Source organism: Cervus canadensis, chromosome 10 (genome assembly GCF_019320065.1).
Source record: "Cervus canadensis isolate Bull #8, Minnesota chromosome 10, ASM1932006v1, whole genome shotgun sequence".
NCBI classification, from domain to species: Eukaryota; Metazoa; Chordata; class Mammalia; order Artiodactyla; family Cervidae; genus Cervus; species Cervus canadensis.
The window spans coordinates 44,400,376-44,422,004 of record NC_057395.1 but is presented as its reverse complement, the minus strand read 5'-3'; the positions used below and the strand labels follow the sequence as shown (position 1 = coordinate 44,422,004).

The window sequence follows — 21,629 nt, the reverse complement described above, 5'->3', positions numbered from 1 at the left end:
TACCGCACAGCATCTTTTAAAATAAAAATGAAAATCTACTGTGTTTCCCTCAGTTCCCCATTCTTTTCTTTTCTCTTCTTTCCTCTTGATTCCTCTCCCCGCCTCCTCCAAGCCTTGAGCCTGACAGGACCCTCTCCCAACACAAAGGAGCCTCTCTAAGCTGCTCCTCCAGTCCTCACGTCAGAACCAAATCCCCGTGTGATCGCCAACATCTGAGAGACCCGAGGCTCACTCTGAAAAGGTCCTAATTTAAAAGATTCATGTACTGTTTCCTACAATGTAATTTTTATAACAGCTCCTTCTATATGATGACGCCTTCACTGGTCACCCTATTTAAAACAGCAGACCTGCCCACACCCTCTCCTTTCATCTCCACCACCATCTGATACGCTTTTATATCTGATTATATCACCAGCTGAAATGCTTTTCCTTATCATGCACAGCCAGCCTCCCACTAATGGAAGCACAAACGGGAAAGCACTTGTTTACTTTATCTTCTCTGCTGCACCTTCCCTACCCCGGACCTTCTTAGTCAGGTACCTGCTGTGTAACAAGTGCCCAATAAATATTGACTCCAACTAACGTATGTCCAATGAGAGTGAATATAAAAGAAGTTGACATTCATATACTGGACACACAATATATAAAGAAAATACTCAAATTATATGATAAAGAGACTACAAAAACTCTTTTTCACAATTAGTCTGTTGAGTTGTGCATTCACTTCATTTCAAATGGGTTTACCTTCTCTCATGCACTTGCACACTGAGATTTATTTACCAAAACAGACAGCTATGTCAAGACAAAAGCTACAAAAATCTAGAGCAGTTAGTTTCAGTAAGAGAAAAGGAAAAAGCATTCCAATTAACAGGTGTAACATTTGACAAGAGAATTAAAAAATGGAGTAGAATGAATGTCACAGGAAAAGCACCGAGACACAGCACACGATGCGTCGTTCCAACGGTGGACTTCCACAGCTTCACCCCAGGTTGCAGCTGGCCCTGCGGCAGGCGTACCTCCTGACCACCAGGAGCCCCCAGTCACTTGGATCTGTGCTGTCAAAGGTGCCCCCGACAAACAGATGCCTCACAGCAGGAAGAGTGAGAATAAGCAAGCTAAAGATTCAACTGTGGACACGAGTTTCTGCTGGGCACATTTCAAAGCTATTCAGGAAAAAAATGTCTCAAACTTTTCTAAGTATCTGTGTTCAACATTACTCTAGAGGCCAAATATCTTTCTCGTTTACTTGATTAAAACATTTGACCAATGAACAAATACTTATTGGAACCTTGAGGTTTTAGTTGGCATCATGACCTACCACAAGAACCAACATTATATACAGCTCCTTAAAAACCCAACAAAAACTGAGGCTTCTTGTTGTTGTTCAGTCGCTCAGTCCTCCTTGACTCTCTGCAACCCCATGGACTACAGCATACCAGACTCCTCATCCTCCATTATCTCCACCTAGGCTATGTTAATGGAAATATATTGGCCAAGGAAAGTAAAAGTTCCACTGAAACTGAGTCGGCATACAACATTTGAAGCATCAGGTCTGGTCTGGCTCAATTCTGTCATATATATGGTAATCTTGGCAAGTCAGAATTTTCAAAGAAAAGTGGCCAAGAGAACTAGACAGCATATTATATGAGAAACAACCACAGGCACTGGAAATGTGCAGCACAGTGCAAAAAAGAATTCGAGGGTGTGTGCCAGTTATTAAAATATCTGAGAAACTATGTATTTACAAACTACATGGACTTCCCTGGTGGCTCAGATGGTAAAGAATGTGCCTGCAATGTGGGAGACCTGGGTTCAGTCCCTGGATCAAGCAGATTCCCTGGAGAAGGGCATGGCTACCTACTCCAACATTCTGGCCTGGAGAATTCCATGGACAGAGGGAGCCTGGCAGGCTACAGTCCATGGGGTCATACAGTCCATGGAGTGCAACACAGAGGAAAAAGAGAATTAAGAGGTTGAGCGGCAGCTGTTAAGATATCTGAAAAGCTATGTATTTACATACTACATAGTTCAGTGGTTAACTGTGGGGTTCCCGAGTCAGACAAATGTGGCTTCAAACTAGTTCTCACTAGTCATGAGCTATGAGATTCATGGGTTCTTTCACACCTGTATACCTCAGTGTCCCCTCATGTATATGCCAAGGATAGCACATCTCAGAGGGCTGCTATGAAAGGCTATGTAAAATCAACTTTGACAATACCCACAAATAATTAGTGCACAAGTGCCTGTACATAATGTTAGCTATTATTAAAGGATAAACAATGGTTTTATCTTTCTCTTCAACTTCCCACCATCTACACGTTTCCTATCCTGTTTATTCATTCTGCCTAGAACTGTCCTTCCTGTCATTCCACCTTCAAAATCCTATCCATTAATACAAACAGTTGACAAATAAGACAGCGATTTAGCAAAAATTCATAATAATCTATGTTGAAACAGGTAAATCCTAATTGTACGTAAATTAAACCTCAACAAATCTAACCTTAAAAATACACAGATGAAATAAAAAAACATATATATAGATGAAATACATTTGCTTATTTTTGCAAAAAGAAACACAAGGATAAGTCAGAATTAAGTAAAAATGACCACCTAACAAAGTGGAAAGAATGGAATAGCAAAGCTAATAACAAGACTCTAAATTTATCTTTTAATATAACTTTGACTTTCAAGTCATGTAATTGTTTTACATATTTGAAAATATTAAATCAAAAGGGAAAAATAAAACTCAAAAGGTTAAATCCTTCAACCTTTTTTAAATTAAGGAGGTGGCTGAAGCTATTAATATAGGTAAGAGCTCAAGAGAGTGTAAAACTTTTAAATAAAAAATCTTACCATAAACGGTGTTTAAAAGAATCTTCAAAGTCTTGGTCTGTGATTTCTATGAGGACAGTTTATTTACATCAGATGCGCGTCACTGACAAGACTGATTTCTAACCCAGGCTCACAGCAAGGACTCCGTCCACTCAACCAGGAGCCGCTCCTTCCTCACCACCTGTCACTCTCAACCCAGCTACCATCCTTAGTGCTAGTTTCTACTTTCTAGCTAGAGTGTCTTTCAACACTTTAAGCCCAATATTTTCTCCCCTAATAGTAAGAAGTAAATAAATGGAGTTAGAGGAACTGCCAAAAAAACAAGGTTTTTTAGGTGAGAAATCTTTCCCACTCTTAATGCCAAAATAATTCATGGAGAATTTACTGGCACTTTTCCTGTTCTCCAAATCTTTCCCTCCTCTGAACTCCTACAGCACTTAGAAAATTTATCTGCCCTTTAGTTATACACATTTATCCTTCCTCAAACTGCTCATTTCTCATGGCAACAAAATCACCTTAAAAGGACAGAAGGTCTTTTCTAGGGGTGTTTGCTATTTAATAAGACTCAGAACAGAAGATGTTAACTCGGAGTCTTTCAAGAGCCAGCAGAAGAAGTGATTTGGGGCAAGAAACAAAATCACTCCATCCTCACTGGGAACTCCTAGGAACAGAGGTGCTGGAAGAGGGGGCACAGTACCAGGGACGAGACATGCCCCCAGGACAGCAGGCGGGACAGCGGCACTGGCAGCCAGCACAGACAGCCATCAGCTCACGGGCTCTGCAGCATCCCACCAGGGTCCCTGTGCCTTTGGGCCTCTCACTTCCTACGTCACTTCAGGCCTGAGGTTTCTCACCTATAAACTGGAAACTCTACCTCACGAAGGCTTCACAAATCAATAAGAATGTGAAGTGTCTCCCACAGAGCCTAGCACACGGGAAACACTGCCAGCGATGCGTATGAACTCTTCATCTGAAGAAAGACCCTAAACCCAGGAAGGCCCAACTTCACCAGCAACAGGCTCCCAGATAAAAGCTCTCCAGGCTTCAAAGGAGAAGGCACTTTTGAACATCTTGTTTACGGACATATTGTCAACTGCTGAGAACAACATCTGGCACGTAACAGACATCCAATGACTGTGCTGACTGGGCGAGTGAGGGCATGGCCAATGCAGGAGACTGAATTTTCTCCCTAAGATCCCTTTCCATTATAAAGTCTTAATATTCTGTGAATATGAAATTACTTACTAGATGCCAGGGCTTCTGCTTCAGTGGAAGGAACCTTGTAGATCTTTCCTCCCTTATAAACAAAGCTCCCTTCAGTCACTTTGAAATCCAGATAGCGAGTGACCTCTGTAAAAAGCAGCATCTTAACCAGCTGACCTGTAGGAGTCACATAATTCAAACTGTTACTTACATCTTACTACTTTCAAAAGTTAGCAGAAAGAAAAGTAGTTTACTGATACTAATGGCTTTCCAATTTTTTCTTAGCATCGTCCATTAGCTCCTACAAAAGTCCCCAAAGCCATTTCTAATAGGACAATCAGAATGCAGACCTACTGTTTGGCAAATTTAGCCTTTTTTTTAAATGTTACAACTTCAAGATGAATAACTTTATCAACTTGCTTTTGTAAAAATTATACAATAATTATTAGAAGTATGAGGTTTAGAATTACAGTACTATTACAATTAGGTCTGGGTTTCTTTAAGGTTCCTACTGCATATTAGAGAGAGGCAACTCAGGCAAAGTTTTCCAGGAATTTGTGTTTTTCAGTTTCTAAGTCAATTTATATTTATTAAAATGAACACTAGTTTTGGATCAAGAAAAATCTAGGATAAACCAAAAAACATTTTGGTATACTAGAAGTAGTAAACTTCTTTGAGAAACCAAACAAAATTATTTTTAAACTCATTTGAAAGGATAAACACATAAGGACAATCAGAAAAATTTATTTGAGAATAAAAAAGAGTAATGAGGAGAACTTTATGCAGTCAGATGTTTCAATATACTGTAAATTAATTAGTCCATAAATCAGTATAAAACAGAGACTCAAATGTAAGAATTTAATACATGATGAACATTTCCTAATCAGAGTAGAAAAGATATATGATGCTGAGCGACAACTGATCAGTCAATTTGAAAAACAAATTTCTATCCCTACTTCTCAAATAACGGGGTAATAAATTTATTCATTCAGTAAAATAGATGAACTTATACAGTGGAAAAAAGAAACCATAATACCATTAGAAGTAGCTATCCAAATTTGAAATTTTAAAGATAGCCTTTCAAATCAAAACCAGTAACAGAATGATCAACCAATGACTGCATGAAAACTAAAAGATTTTGTACAGAAGTAAAACACAAGACTTATATGTAAGGCCAATGACAAACTGGAAAAGATACTTTCAACATACTTTAAAAGGGCATTTAACAACCTTTATAATGAGCTATTTTATGACATTAATAAAGAAAAACACAAAAATATCTATAGAAAAATGTGCAAAGCAGAAAGCACTAAAGGGCATGAAAGCCAATGAACTCTAGAAATCATTTTACTCTCCAGTAAGCAGATATATATTAAAAATCCATTATTCCATCTTTTAGTATGACAAAATTCACAAACCTAAAATGAATCACATCTGGGCATGGTAAAGGTACTGGAGAAGCGGCAGTCACAGTCTACCAGCGAAAAGTAAAATTTGGCAATATAAAGGAAATGTCTTAAAAGAGCCCTGCCTGAATCCCCATGCTATACTTCCTAGAGTGGACAATGAGACTTCTCTCTTTCATCCCCCCCACCATCCCACCCCACTTCCATCCCTCCCTCCCTCCCTCTCTCTCAAATATTCACAGTATAATGATTGAAAAAGATGTTAACTGGGAAAGGGGGAAAAAAAACTGGTGGATTATACACCAAAATATTAACCATGTTTCAAGATGATAAGATTTTGCTTATGCAAATTTTATTTCCTTTCTGCTAATCTGTGTTTTCTAATTTTAATTATTTAAGTAATAAACTTTTTGTATTTACAATTAACCTCAAGAAAATATTCAATTATTTAACTTTAAATTCAAGATTAAATTCAAATAAGATCTTTCCACTGAAACAAACTATAGAACACAAATTCCAAGGGGGAAAGGGTGGCACAAACATTTTCATGGGACATAGACTACAATTTGGCTTTTCAACCTCTTAGAAAAAGATGCTAAAATCACAGCAATTTATATATACTTAGCTGCTCTAATTAAAAATATCAACAATTAAAATGAAAAAATAACAGTGAAAGCCTACAAACTAGAAAAATATTAAAATGGATGTTTCTGAAGGCCCAGTTATCTAAGACTGTCACCAAGTATCAAAGGAAAGTCTGTTATAAACACAATTTTGACGGGTATGATGCCAGAGCATAATTTTGTTTCTCCAAAACGAATTACTGGTAAGTCAGTGCCTCCTCCCTCCATTCTTAACGTACTGACCCTTGAAGTCTTTAACAGCCCCTATTACTCACCATACTGTTCCATTCAACAAAATCCACTTCCACCTACCCGGAATAATACTCTCTTAAAGAGTCAACAGCTACTTTCTACTTTCAAATCAGAGCCAATGTCCTGTCACAAATTTAAGTTGGAATTCTTTACCATTTGCCATAAGGAACTTGGGGATTAAGTCAACATTCCAGTCTCTTCCTCTGCCCATGGATGCTGGTGGAGCTCCGGGTATCTTAAATCTTTTGTATAACTAAAACCAAAACAAAAACACCCATAATGTGACAAAATTTAGCTTTCATTATGCAATTATTTTTGATGAAGTGATTCTGATATAGCTAAATACCACCAACATGAGGTAAAGGACAACAAGGGCATTTCATTTTTAATCAGGCCACGTAGCCTGATTATTCTAACACATCCATAAATTAAATACATTACTAAACTAATAAATGGTAAAATAAATATTGCAGAGCTGGTGTGTGTCTGCTTTTTACTGGCAAGAATACAGAACAAACTGTTACTGAAGTATTGGTTCTGCAAAGTTTGAGGCTCTAGATAAAAAGCAGCTTGCAACTTAAAATTTAATATTCACTCAAACTCATGAATCCTATTGCTAAGGTGGAACAAAATAAACAAAAAAGTTTCACTCAATAAAAACCCCAAGTGAGGGTGGCGGGGCGGGGGGGAACCCAAGTTCTCACATGTATTACAAAAGAGAACAACTCAATCAAAAAATGGACAGAGGATATGAACAGACATTTCTCCAAAGACACAGATGGTCAAAATGTACATGATAAGATGTTCAACAATCAGAGAAATGCAAATCAAACCTACATGAGGTATCATCTCACACTGGTCAGAATGGCCATTATCAGTAAGTCTACAAACAATAAATGCTGGAGAGGGTGTGGAGAAAACAGATTCCTCCTACACTGCTGGTCAGACTGTAAATTGGTAAGGCCACTAGGGAGAACAGTATGGAAGTTCCTTAAAAAACTAAAAATAACTACCACAAGGTTCAACAATCCCGTTCCTGCCTTTTCTAAATCCAGCTTGTACATCTGAAGTTCTAGATTCTCGTACTATTGAAGCATAGAAAAATGTGGTTAGAAAGGATACATTCACCCCAAAGTTCCTTATACCATGACTTACAATAGCCAGGACCTGGAAACAAATGTCCATCAACAGAGGAAAGGATAAAGAAGATGTTTTACATATACCTGATGGGGTATTATGCAGCCATAAAAAATGTTGTTGCTAACTGTTTAGTCATTAAGCCATATCTGACTCTTTGCAACCCTATGAACTGCAGTAAGCCAGGCTTCCCTGTTCTTTACTATCTCCCAGAGTTTGTTCAAACTCATGTCCAATGAGTCAGGGATGCTATTGAACCATATTCTACCACCCGCTTCTGTTCTTGCCCTCAATCTTTTCCAGCATCAGGGTCTTTTCCAATGAGTCAGCTCTTCACATCAGGTGGCCAAAGTACTGGAGCTTCAGCTTCAGCGTCAGTTCTTCCAGAGTTGATTTCCTTTAGGATTACTGGTTTGATCTCCCTGCTGTCCAAGGGACTCTCTAGCATCACAACTGAAAAAGAATCAATTGTTTGGCACTCAGCCTTCTTTACAGTCCAACTCTCACATCCATACATGATTACTGGAAAAATCATAGCTTTGACTATATGGTCCTTTATCAGCAAAGTGATGGCTCTGATTTTAATATGCTGTCTAGGTTCATCATAGTTTTTCATCCAAGGAGCAAGCATCTTAATTATGTGGCTGCAGTCACCGTCCCCAGTGATTTTGGAGCCCAAGAAAATAAAATCTGTCATTATTTCCACTTTTTCCCCATCTATTCGCCATGAAGTTAGGACCAGATGCCATGATCTCACTTTCTGCATGTTGAGTATTAAGTCAGCTTTTTTATTCTCCTCTTTCACCTTCATCAAGAGGTTCTTTAGGGCCTCTTTGTTTTTATCATCAAGGTGATGTCATCTGCGTATCTAATGTTATTGATATTTCTCCCAGCAATCTTGATTCCAGTTTGTGCTTCATCTAGCCCAGCATTTTGCATGATGTACTCTGCACATAAATTACATAAGGCAGGTGATAACATACAGCCTTGAGTACTCCTTCCCCAATTTGGAATGTCGTTCTGTGTCTAGTTCTAACTGTTGTTTCTTGTCCTGCACACAGGTTTCTCAGGAGGCAGGTAAAGTAGTCTGGTATTCCCATCTCTAAGAATTTTCCAGTTTGTTGCGATCCACACAGTCTAAGGTTTTAGCGTAGTCAATGAAGCAGAAATAGATATTTTTCTGGAATTCTCTTGCTTTTTCTATGGTCCAATGGATGTTTGCAATTTGATCTCTGGTTTCTCTGCCTTTTCTAAATCCAGCTTGTACATCTGGAAGTTTTTGATTCTCGTACTGTTGAAGCGCAGTTTGAAGGATTTTGAGTATTACCTTGCTAGTATGTGAAATGAGGGCAATTATACAGTAGTTTGAATATTCTTTGGCATTGCCTTTCATTGGGACTGGAATGAAAACTGACCGTTTCCAGTCCCACGGCCACTGCTAAGTTTTCCAAATTGCTGGCACACTGAGTGCAGCATTTTAACAGCATCATCTTTTAGGATTTTAAATAGCTCAGCTGAAATTTAATGAAATTTGCAACAACATGGGATCAGCCAAAAAATAAAATAAAGAAAATATGAAAAAGAATATGTGCCTATGGATATAAACATATGTGTAACTGAATCATTCTGCTGTACAACATAAATTAACACAACATTGTAGATCAACTATATTTCAATAAAATAAAAGGGCACTAAGCTTTGGAGTCATATAACCTGGGTTCTCTCAGCCCAGCTCTGTGATTGAAAACCCACAGAAACTATTTGCCATCTGAAAACACAAGGATAAAATCTTTTGAGTGGCTGTGATCAGCACTGGTGTGTGTCAGGTCTTCATCAAGTAGTAGCCCCCATGCATCCCATCCAGTCTATACTCTATTACCTCCAAGAGACAACAGGTACCTGCTCTGACTGACAACAGAGGTGACTATGGAACATTTCTTCTACAAGCCCCAAATAAGGAGCTCCCAGAAATTATGACGCTACAGATAATCTATTAAAAAAACAGAACTGAAATCATCCATAGAAAGTAGAGATTCACGAGGAAAAGGCTCAAAGCGCAAAAGGCACCTTCATTCACTCTAGTACTTACATCTTCCAGCGGTGTTATAGATGCACTCTCTCCTCCATAATACGGGTTTCTATCCATGTGAAGAACTTTCTTCCCATTAACTGACATTATACCTGACAGGATACATTCCTACAGGGAAAGGATAAACATCTTCAAAGGAAGGAAAAGTGCTGTAGCATGTTTCAAACATAGTTTTTTTAATAACCCTGTCATTAAACATTCTTTTAGTAATTAATGCTTTTTGTACAGGCAATGTCTGATGTAACTTTAAGGACAAACCCCTAAAACAACCAGACTTCAAAGTGTGGTCAGTGGACTCCTCTGGGTCCCAAGGTTAAAACTACTTTCTTAGCAACACTAAGACATTATGCAGTTTTTCCCGCTGGGTTACATTTGCAAGAGCAATGGTGGATAAAATGAAGGCAGTGGCTCCAACTGCACTAGTCATTATATTCTTCACCACAAGGTACTCACAGTTTAAAAAAACAAAGTCTGTTTCACTTAAGACTATCCTTAAAAAAAAAAAACAAAAAAACAAAACTATCCTTGATGAAGCATAAAAAGTCACCTCTGTTAAACAACACCCTCAAACACCCATCTTTTAAATATCCTGTGTAGCAAAATGGGAAGTATATATAAAGCAATGCTGGGTCTAGGAAAGCCTTTTGGGTGACTGATTTATAAGTTGAACTAGCTATGTTTTTCATGGATCATCATTTTTACTTGGACAAATAACTGACTGACAAACTATGATTACTCAGACTTAAGTACTGGGCAGACATTTTCACAAAAATGAATGTCAAAGAAAATTAACTGATCATGTTTGCTGTCAAAAACAAAAGTCAAAAATCTTTATTGAAAATTTGAATTTTGGGAAACTTATATCCATACCACGGGCACGTCAGACCCTTTCAGACAACATCAGTGACACTGCATGCATCCATGCTAAGTCACTTCAGCCGTGTCTGACTCTTTGCGACCCCACGGACTATAGCCCACAAGGCTCATCTGTCCATGGGATTCTCCAGGTAAGAATACTGGAGTAGGTTGCCATGCCCTTCTCCAGGGTCAGTGACATTAACAAATATGAATTTTTGATATTGCACAATGAAATGTGTCAACAATTCAGAAGATCTGCAATACTTAGTAAACTAGTACTTTTCAAGTGACCAATGATGTTACAAAATCAAACAGTGGGCTAAAAGTGGAATTCAAAGTTCAAGCTAGATTAATGTATTTTAATCTAATAGAGTATACAATGTTCACTGATGTGGTTTCAAATTTCATATTGCAAATTAATCTTTAAAAAACTTGCCTCTCATGTTTTGGTATAAATCAAAGCATAGCCACAACAATCTGAATGGCTATTAAAATACTCCTCCTTCCAACAACACATCTGTCTAAAGCCTGATTCTGTTCATGTCTGTGAATGTTTAAGTCACTTCTGTTATGTCAGACTCTTTGTGACACCATGAACAAAAGCCCACCAGGCTCCTCTATCCATGGGATTCTCCAGGCAAGAATACTGAAGTGGGTTGCCATGCCCTCCTCCAGGTGATCTTCCTGACCCAGGGATTGAACCTGTGTCTCCCTGCATTGCAGGCAGATTCTTTACCACTGAGCCACCAGGGAGGCCAAATTTTCTTCCTATACTTTAACTAAGACAAAAACCATGAAAAGACTGAACACCGAAGCAGGTAAGACGTTTTTTTGTTTTAGAAAAGTTATACTTCAAAATACTGTTTTTCACATTAACATATGATGAGTTTATCTTTGCTATCTTTAAGTGAATTAATAAAAATTTTTTAACTTCTCAGCACTGATTTCTAATAGGATAAATACTGAGAGATACTCTTACAAACAAAAGCTCATCAGGGTCCTCAATTTTTAAGAGTAAGTAGATCCTGAGACCAAGAGTTTGAAAACTAGAGCTCTAAATGAAGCATCCAGGAACCATCCGATTGATTAAACGATCACTCTCAGAAAAAAAGGTAAATAAAGCATGAGTATACTGAGACATATCAAATCAAGATGGGGGGAGATAGATTGAGAAAGAATCCAATTAATGGATTAATGAGAAGAAACAGAGATGGGATACACATTCACTCAAAACCATTATACCAGAGTTTAGGTGACAATAGCTTTTTTTTTTTTTTTAAAGGACAAAGGTAATCCCCTGTAACTTTATAAATCCTAGTGCTTCTCAAATTTATCCAAGACTCCAGACAACAGGGAACAGTCTCTTCCCCCTAGAAGCCTGATTCAGAAACCTTTACCTTAAAAAAGTCATACACATTTCAAATTTTCCTCCATAATGTACTATTCATTTTACTATTTTTAAATATTTTAAATTAGTTACTATCAGGTTCAAATTTTACTCCAGGAGAGTGCATCTTTTTATATTTGGATCAAGAACCAATACATTTTGAGTACCGCAGTAGGCCACCTCTAGCCACAATCACTTCTCAGCCTCAGCCATGCTCATGACTTTTAAGAGCAAAGATTTGTTTTTCCAGAGTTTCTGAACTCTGAATAAATGAAATCTTGTAGTATACATCTTTTAGTCAACATCCATGATTTACCTGCAGTCTAAGTTTTCTTACTCTTGCTATACAGCAGGGGTCCCCCAGGACAGGAGCCAAACCCAGCCTGCAGGCTGTGTTTGTAAGTGAAGTCTTCCTTACACCCGCGGCCATTCCTTTATGTACTGGTTGCTTTCAGTGTACCACAACAGCACTGTAGTTGTGTTGAAAACCACAGGGCCAGATAACCTACAATTTGACTTTGTGGACTTACACAGGTTTGCCTAACTCCACCAGCAGGGGATCTCACAGCGTGCTCCTGACTTGGTCATCACCCGTGAATTTGTTAGAAATGTAAATTTGAAGCAGATTCTGAAAGTTCACTTTGCACCCATATCACCCTAAAGCTTGTTAAAAGACTGCAAGGCCCCCCACCCCCGCAGAGCTTCTGAGCCAGCAGGTCCTCATGGAGCCTGAGAATCTGCATTTCTCACCAGCTCCCAGGTAAGGTTAATACTGCTGCTCCAGGATCAATGTCAAGAATCCCGAGGAAAGCACTGCTGCTCAAACTTCATTATTAAACACCCAGGGATCATGTTAAACTATAGATTTTGAATCTATGTATTTCGGGTGAGGCCTAACCTTCTGCATCTCTAGTAAGTTCTCAGGGGCTGCAGCACGGAGCACGCTACGGTAACAGTCAGAGGATCTACTGAACGACTACTCCTCACAGACACGCTGCAACTACTCCTCCAGGCTACTACTGATGGACACTGGGACAGTTTCCAGTTTGGGGCTGTTACAAATAATGCTCTATCAACATTCTCAGTGTCTTTCTTATGCATGCACTTGTTGGATATGTATCAAGCAGAGTACAAATACTGCCAAACAGTTTTTCAAAATGGTTCTACTTGTGCAAACAACATATGAAAGTTCCTGTTGTTTCATATCTTGCCCAACACTTGTGTTAAGTGTCTATTCATATTATTTGCCCATTTTTAAAATGGGCTCTTTTTTACTGTTATATAAAAATTCCTTATATACTCTAGATAGTTATAAATGCTTTATTGGCTGCATGTACTGCAGATACCTTCATCCACAGATTGACTTTTAACTTTCTTAACTGAGGTCTTGATAAACAGAACTGAAGGTATTTTAACTGTAAAATTTAACTCCAGCATTATCCAAACCAAGTCCCTTGCTTAAAAATCGAAAGAAGCACTAAAATATGATTCAACATATTATATGAAAGTAGATGTAATATTTACAATCTCAGAAACAGATAGTAGCATCAACAGAGGAAAACCAAATAGTCACATTTCCAGTTGACAAAAGCAGACTTCATGGTTCAACTTTCGGAAGCAAAATCACAGCAGCAACTTTGAGAGTTGCAGAGCTTCTATATATAACTTTTCACACTCCACTGCAAGTAAGCATGACCCACTACCTGCACCATGGCTCTAAAACAACCTCCGGAGACTGAGGCCTAATAAAGAACCCAATAATATAAAGATTCCACAGTCCAAAGAGCTGATACTAATTACCTTTAAAGAGCCTTGGAGCAAACATGATAAAAGCTAATTAATAAATTTGCAGGTTCACTGATTCTACTAAACCATCAATAAAAGACTGCTTTACACTGCCAAGAGAATACATAGTAGCACAAATGTAATACTTTAAATTTTACAACATGGAATGAAATCATTAACTCATTGATAAAACATGAATCATATCTGAGTATAGGGTATATATTCAGTTCAGTTCAGTCGCTCAGTCGTGTCCGACTCTTTGCGACCCCATGAACTATACAGTCCATGAAATTCTCCAGGCCAGAATACTGGAGTGGGTAGCCTTTCCCTTCTCCAGGGGATCTTCCCCACTCAGGGATCAAACCAGGAGAATATACAGAGACTCATCCAAAATAACCAGAACTAAAAACCATCTTCAGAATCCAAGTTTTTGTTTTTTTGGTTTATTTGTTTTTTGCTATCATGCCTTGTTTATCTTTTACTTTTAGGGCTGAGAGCATGTCAAGTACTCAATATGCATAAGTGAATGAATGAAAGCATGCATGCACTAATGAGATGCACACGGCAATCTCAGGCAAGGTTATTCATCCAAACTGGGCTCAGGCCCAGAATCCAAGTTCTTTATGATAATGGCATCTTCATGCTGTCCTACATAAAGAAGTAACCAGATTAAACAAAATGGTTAAAGTTCAGCTGCAGCAAAATTCTAGTCTCTGTAGATGTGTGGGTGTGGTGATGGCCAAGAAGGACCAATTAGTTATACTGCACGCAACCCCCACCCCGGCCGCTTCCTACTTAAGGGCAACCTAGGCTTGAAGAGAATAGAGCCAGAATACATAATATTTTGATACAACTTCCAAGTGACCAAACTAAGCTCCATGAACACTCTAAATCCTCCTGCATTTTAAATTTCTGGTATAATTAAAGGGGAAAAAAAAAACAGAAAGTAAAAGCAAACAAAAATGTGACCTGGAAAACAAGGTACCTAACAACTCATGTTAAAGAAAAGTGCCTTTTGAAAACTACTTGTCTAGAAATACAAGGAAAATGTACTAACCAGAAAACTTAAATCAGTTCATCTCAGTGGTATGTATCTTACAGCAATAACATAATAAAAATGAATGCCAGTGTTTAACAGAATGTTTCTTCAAATGTCTGTAAAAAGTTAATTTATCTTGAAATTTGGTTCTAATTATATCATTCCTGCTCAAATCCTGTCTTACTGGCTAGAGGATGAAATTCAAACTTCTGAGCCTACTGTCTTCAACATCCTTGGTGACATGCCTTCTTCCCAACTCCCTCATCCCCTAAACATAGATTCTCTTCTAATACTGACTTACGCTGCTCTCTGCCTAGAAAAATCATTCCTTGTGTTCAAAGCTTACCAGTATTTTTAATTTTCCAGTATTGCTCTAATTGATTTACGACACTGTAAAGATATAAAGCATAATGCTCTAAATTACAAACATCTTGAATTGAATACCACAGTAGGCTTAGTGAACATCCATCACCTCATGTAGATACAACATCAAATAGAAAAAAATTTTTCCTTGTGATTAGAATGCTTAAAGATTTACTCTAACAGCTTTCACTTAACATGTACAGCTGTGGTCTCTTTATCATGTTACCCATTACATCCCTAATACTTAATTATCTTATAACTAAGTTTGTACCTTTTGATTACCTTCATCTAAACCCCCTCCCCACTCTGCTTATTATGTTTTAAAGTCAGTTTAAATACCTCCTTCTTTATGCAAGTTTTTTATTCCAGTATCAGTATTCTCCCACATTTGAACTCTCTTAACAGCACTTTCTCACATTAACTCGTATTATAGCTACCTCCCATATGACAAGAAGCTACTCACAGACAGGTGTGTTTGCCTTTATATTGACCAGAAATGAGCACAATGGTCATAGACATGTGAGCCACAGGTTTACCCAGCGGTCTTTCCAACCAATGTCTCACTACTGCCTCAAAATGCTGATATATGTCTGATTTACTTCTACTCTACTGGACCAGTATGCTTAAGGCTGATTTAAAATACAAACTGCCTACACAGTATTTATACCTTTCAAAAATAAGACAACTGCATATATTGGTCCTGTGATCATTACTGCAGTGGACAAAATGTCCTTTGTCCACAGAACTCTAACAGCAATGGCAAAGATTTTCAAGGAGCAAATACAAAACGGCAATTCAAGATTTTTTTTAAATCAGGTACAAAAACTCTTTGACATCACAAATTTTAACACAGAGGAAAGAGGAAAAGTATGTCTGGGATATAAAACAATGTTTTAAACAAATAATTCTGAGAATAACCTGGTTAGAGATCACTAAAGTGTCTTCTTTGATTCACAGGTCCTTACGAAAATTACCATGCAGAACAAAACACAAAATAGCGCTGGGAAGCACAAGCAGCTGTGGAGCTAGCTGCCCTTGTTTTATTATGTGTTACTATTTCTAAGACTAAGCACACAATTTCTAAGATTCATGAATTCATTGCCAAGCCCAAAGTCAATCAGATACAGCAAATTAGTGGTCAGAGGATATCCATGGTCCCCAGTCTACCCACCAAAGTAAGCAAAGAGGGGAAAAAAGGAAAAGCAGACTGTAGAACTAACTACCAAAGCCCAGCCATCTAAGAGGACTTAGTAAGAAGGCCAAAGTTCCCACAGAGCTCAGGAGGCCTCAATGGCTCCATTGTGTTACAGCAGTACTCAGTAATTAACCCTCCCGGTGTGAAATCTTGTTATCAGGTGTTCATTACATTCCCTAGTCTGTTAAAGAAGCTGTGATATCATTTGAAAGCTTTTTTCTAAAAATTATGGTTCAAGCACCTTCTTAGCGCAGTGGGCAGCGCATCAGTCTCATAATCTAAAAATTATGGTTCTTTTAATTTATCTTTAATCCCCAGATCAATTCAACTTTTCCACTGTGCTGTCTTTAAACTGCTTCGGCTGATTGGGGAAAGTGGTATTTCCCAACTGTTTTATGGACTCTGGTTCTGAAAAGGCGCTTCTATGATTCAGTACATTTACAAATAACATTCCTCACTTACTATACCTCAAAAAAAATAGTTACGGGTCTTTAAAGGGAAAATCATCAATTACTTAAAAAATTCAACTATATAAAACATTGCATTTCTTGAAGATTTTGCTCTAGTTTATAGCAAACTGTTTTAACCCTTCTTTAAAGTTACTGTCAATATTGGTGCACTAATATGACCTCATTTTAGACATAATCCATAAAAAACAATGGCCACATTAGAAAACCCCAAAACTTCCTTACACTTTAAAAATAACAAGTTAATTGCACTAAAAGTAATTAACACACAAGAATCACATAATATTTGGTATCCATAACTGATAACATACGCCTGTTTTCAGGTTCTTAAATCTCAGGCACTAAATATAAGTCTAAAATTAAGTAAATAAATGTTATGTTCACACCAAATACTCAAATTATAAATTGAGGGTTTTTAACGTTGGTGGTCTCAAGTAATCAAAGTTCTCCTATCAATAAAAATGAAGGTAAAAGATTTATCATTATTAAAATCATCCCATCATCACTACTACCAACGACTGTAATACAACAGTAATAATATGACTGCTCCGAATTGATACAATTCTCAAAGAATATCTCGCAACAACACTCTAGGAAGGTTCACAGGAAATATAGCTATCACAGCTATACAAATGACAACAGAAATTGCTCTGATTTCTAAGTATGCACCGACCATTCATCAAAAAGGTGACAATTAATCCAAATGAAAATGTAAATAAGGTGCAACTTGGTTGTTATACAGTAAGACTGTCTGCTTTGATACAAAGTGATCCTTCTGAGCTAGGTATGTAGAAACCAGCAGGAGGGGAAAAAAAGGAAGAGGAGAAAAAAAAAAAGAAACAAACCTGCATGAGGAAGGATTTGCACTCATTTGTCCATATTTAACTGACCTAATCAAGAGCAAATCTGAAAGACCAGCAGTTACGGTAGAAACACAGTGGAACTAACTGGCTCTAACAAAAGGCTGGTAGCAACAGTGCCCATTCCAATCGGCAAACTAAACTACTAAGCTCAGCTCAGAATCCCAATTAAGCACTTCGGAAGTGAGGGGGAGGGGGCGGGCGGGGAAACCAACCCTGCAGTGGGTAGGCCTACTCATTTAGGCATCCAACGCTCACCAAAGAAAGTCAACCCAATATCTCACATTCCATCACTCTCATCTACTTTGTACAATTTCCCAGCCAGTCCCGTCTTTTTCTGGACTGGTCAAACATAGTGAAGCATTCAGAAATGAGTATTACCCAACAATCATCATAAGTCACCATAAACAGAAAATAACATGCCAGCAAAGTATCACTGTAAGTTTCCAACAATTTTTTCATAAAAATACTAGCCAAATGCAAGTTTCACAATTTTCTCTTGTCCAGAGAAATCTAAAATAGTTATTCTGGAATGCTACCTGAAAAAAATTTTTAAATCCTGAGAGATTACAAAGCATTTCAACACATTTACATCAAATGACTCAGGACTTTGAGATCAGTTCATACGGAAAACACAAGATCAAAATCAGGGTTCATCTTCTAAAACGAAGCAGCCAGCCCATGTCAGTATTTCAAATTTCCAAAAACTTTTCATAAATGGAAAAACTTTTGATAAATGGAAGACATTTCCTGTCTTCAAATGGAATTCTTTTGCAAGATGAGCTGTCTTCATTTTCTTTTAAAAAGCACAGAAAAGAAGTACAACTCCTGCCTGCGTTATCTGCGGAATATCACCTGAAGTCCTCTGAGCAGACAGCTAGGAAAATACATTTACCACGGTGACAGGAACACCTGGCCTCTAGCAACCAACCAACTCATCACCAACTCCTTTTCTCAGGGGAAAAGGTTCAGAAGAGCCGAGGCGGGCAAGGACAGACCACACATAAGGCTGGCGAAAGCCAGGTGAGACCCATTTGAAGGAAAACTCATTTCCAATCCCGTGGTCGTTCAAGTGGGATTGGGAGAGTGATTACACAGGAATGGACAATGCTTCTCACTTGGGGTGGGGGAGGAAGCTAAGAAAACCAGTTTTCTAAAAAAAAAAAAAAAGTTTAAATTCACTGACATGAATTACCTACCTAACAGCGGTTACCTGTGACTGGTCACCGAAACTGACTAGCAGCGGGGCCTGGAGACTGAGGAGGAAACGCCACCGAGCTAGGCTTCACCCTCCCCCACTCCTTTCCGTCTCCAGAGGAGAGAGGCCCTCGACCGGCAAGGGAGGCACAGCGACGCCGCAACCGGGGCTTTCGCGGCCTCGCCTTCCCCAGCGACACTTGCTCGGCCGCCCCAACCCGTCCCGGCACCGGCCCGGGCCGGGCTTTTGCACACCGCGGTGTCCCCTCCCCGCAGGCCCCGCTGCAGGCCCGGCCCGCCCGGAAAGACCCCTCCGGGTGGAGACCCCCAGCCTCGCGGCGCGCGGCGGGGGGGGGGGGGCGGGAAGGACGAGGCTGAGCAGGGCGAGCGGCCGGCCCCCTCCCGGCTCCAGGCCTCCCGGCCCTCCCCGCCCCGGCCGCCGCCCCTCCTCACCGTCAGGCCAGTGCCCAGCACGATCACGTCGTACTCCTCATTCATGGCGGGGCCGGGCGCGGACGGAGACCCAGAGAAGGCTCAGAGCTCTAGGGATCTGGAGCTGCGGCTGCCCCGAGGAGGAGACGGAGGACAGGGGGGCGAGCGCTCAGGCCGGAAGGAGCCCGAGGGAAAAGGGAAGCGGGGGCAGAGGATACACGGAGCTGGCGAGCGGAGAGCCGGCCGCCACCTCAGACGGGAAGAGAAGAACGGAGCGGGGAGGGTAGGGAACGCTGCGAGGGAGAGAGAGGCGGGCTGCGACCGCGGCCTCCGCAGCCGGGGCGAGGCCGGGAGGAAGCCGTCGATCACGCCCTTCCCGCTCGCTCATTGGCTACGTCTCCGTCGCCCACCCGACCCGCTTCCCCTCCCACCTCTCGCGAGAAAAGGGCGGGCCGAGCCCCTGGTGGATTTCGGATCCGTTCCCAGAGTGCTGCCGCCGTGGTTGGGGGTGGGGGGGGCGGCCGCGCGCGGGCCTTCGAGGGCGGGGGCGGGGTCGAGCCTGTGGCCGACGCGGGGGCAGTTGTCCGGTTTTTCACTCCCGCTCTCCAGAGGGCTCTGGGGCGCGCCTGCCGCTGCCCTTGGACTTTGGGCCCGCAGCGACCACGTGGCTGGGACTGCCCCCCCCCCCACCCTGCCCCGGGACCGCGGGCGGCCTCCCGCAGCCCCGCAGACCCGGAGCTGACGCCATGCGGCCCAACTCCGGCTGCGTCTCGGCCCTCTGCTCGCCTAGCTGGTCCTCTGCAACTTGTCTTGGTTTTCTTTTTATTCAACCTCCATTTTCTGAAGGAAAAAAGACCCAGTGAATTTTAAGGAGTTCAACTTCCCTCCCAATGTCATTCTTGCTTGATGCATTGCCCCATGTGCAGCCTTTGGAAATAAGAATTAAAAAAAAAAAAAAGAAGACCTCTCCTTTTGAAAAGGAAACTTCAGCATATAGGGGAAGGGCAGATTTGATCGGAAGCAGGTCTGCGCCTACTGAGAGCTATAATCTAAAACAGCTGTAAAGATAGCTGACCAGCACGTGAACGGATTTAGGCCACAGAGTGTAGGAAAAGAAAAAGATTCCCTGGTTTTTGCCTTCCATACCCAAGCCGGCCCAGCCCTGCAAACACAGGTTTTTTCAGGTTTCTATTTGGCAATCTCCAGCCCTGGTGGCTTATGTTCTCAACCGAAAAGAGCAGATCCGGTGTTTTCAGCCTGAGTATGCAGACAAAAGAGTTGGTGTTTCCTTGAAGATTTATTCTCAAATAAGAGGTATTTAAAGTGAATCGTGGGAGACAGACCTACCTTCCTTCACGTTTAAATCACTCTGATTCATGACAGAATGCAACAGTTTTTTACAATGTTTCTTCATCCCTACAAAGAGTTTAAGAGGGTATATTATATAAGACAATGGGCCGTTTGGGGGGAGGGAAGAAGAAAACTGTTTCAATGTACATCAGTCTTAACTGGATTTGTATACATTAGTGGCTAAATGAGTTTCTGTTGTTCAGTGGCTAAGTTGCCTAGGTCTCTTTGTGACCCCAGGGACTGCAGCACTCCAGGCTCCTGTGTCTTCCACTATCTCCCAGAGTTTGCTTTAATTCAGAATGAATTTTTACAAGTAGACAAAAATCGAGTGCAAAGTTACCAGACTAGTGAACAGATTGTATAACCAACCATGTTAACTGACTTTGGCTAAACAGGTGATGCCTTAAGAAAGTCCTGCTGTTGCTAAGTAATTCAGTGTCATATATATCTAGTATGTTTACAAACAACAGAAATATATGTCTTACAGTTCTGGAATCTAGAAAATATAAGGTCAAAGTTTGTCTGTTGACAAACTTCCTGGTTCACCCTGTCTTTTCACTGTGCCCTCACATTAGGAAGGAGACAGGGATCTCTCTGGGGATGCTTTTATCAGTCGGTAAAGAATCTGCTTGCAATGGGAAGATCCTCTGGAGAAGGAAATGGCAACCCACTCCAGTATTCTCACCTGGAGAAGCCCATGTTCAGAGGAACCTAGCAGGCTACAGTCCATGGGATCGCAAGAGTCGGACACAACTTAGCAACTAAACCACCACCGCCACCACGTCTTTGAACTGACCAAAAATATTGACTCATTAAAAAACGAAAGAAAGAAAGAAAATGAAATCGCTCAGTCGTGTCCAACTCTTTGTGACCCCATGGACTGTAGATTGCCAGGCTCCTCTGTCCATGGGATTCTCCAGGCAATAATACTGGAGTGGGTTGCCATTTCCTTCTCCAGGAGATCTTCCCAACCCAGGGATCAAACCTGGGTCTCCCGCATTGCAGGCAGAAGCTTTATCCTCTGATCCACCAGGGAAGCCCCCTAGAACCTTTTTCATATATTGCCATCAGCCTCTACATATTGAAGAAGATTTTACACATATCTGCTGACTTGTGTTGCCATGCCTTATGTGAAGGAAAATTTATTGATATTC

General features: G+C 40.3%; 1 protein-coding gene across 3 annotated transcripts in view; it reads right to left on the bottom strand.

Moving 5' to 3' along the window:
* Positions 1-21,629, bottom strand: part of GDI2 (GDP dissociation inhibitor 2) — a 74,174-nt gene that overhangs the window by 8,592 nt on the left and 43,953 nt on the right. For 2 of the 3 annotated variants that reach the window (XM_043479200.1, XM_043479201.1), the window contains exons 8-10: positions 9,543-9,650; positions 6,470-6,569; positions 4,078-4,212 (exon numbers count right to left, since the gene is read on the bottom strand). In XM_043479200.1, coding sequence (XP_043335135.1) covers positions 4,078-4,212; positions 6,470-6,569; positions 9,543-9,650 — 343 coding nt within the window. Of the gene's footprint in view, positions 1-4,077; positions 4,213-6,469; positions 6,570-9,542; positions 9,651-19,146; positions 19,735-21,629 lie in introns of those variants that run through there. The other variant, XM_043479202.1, reaches the window with a different exon arrangement.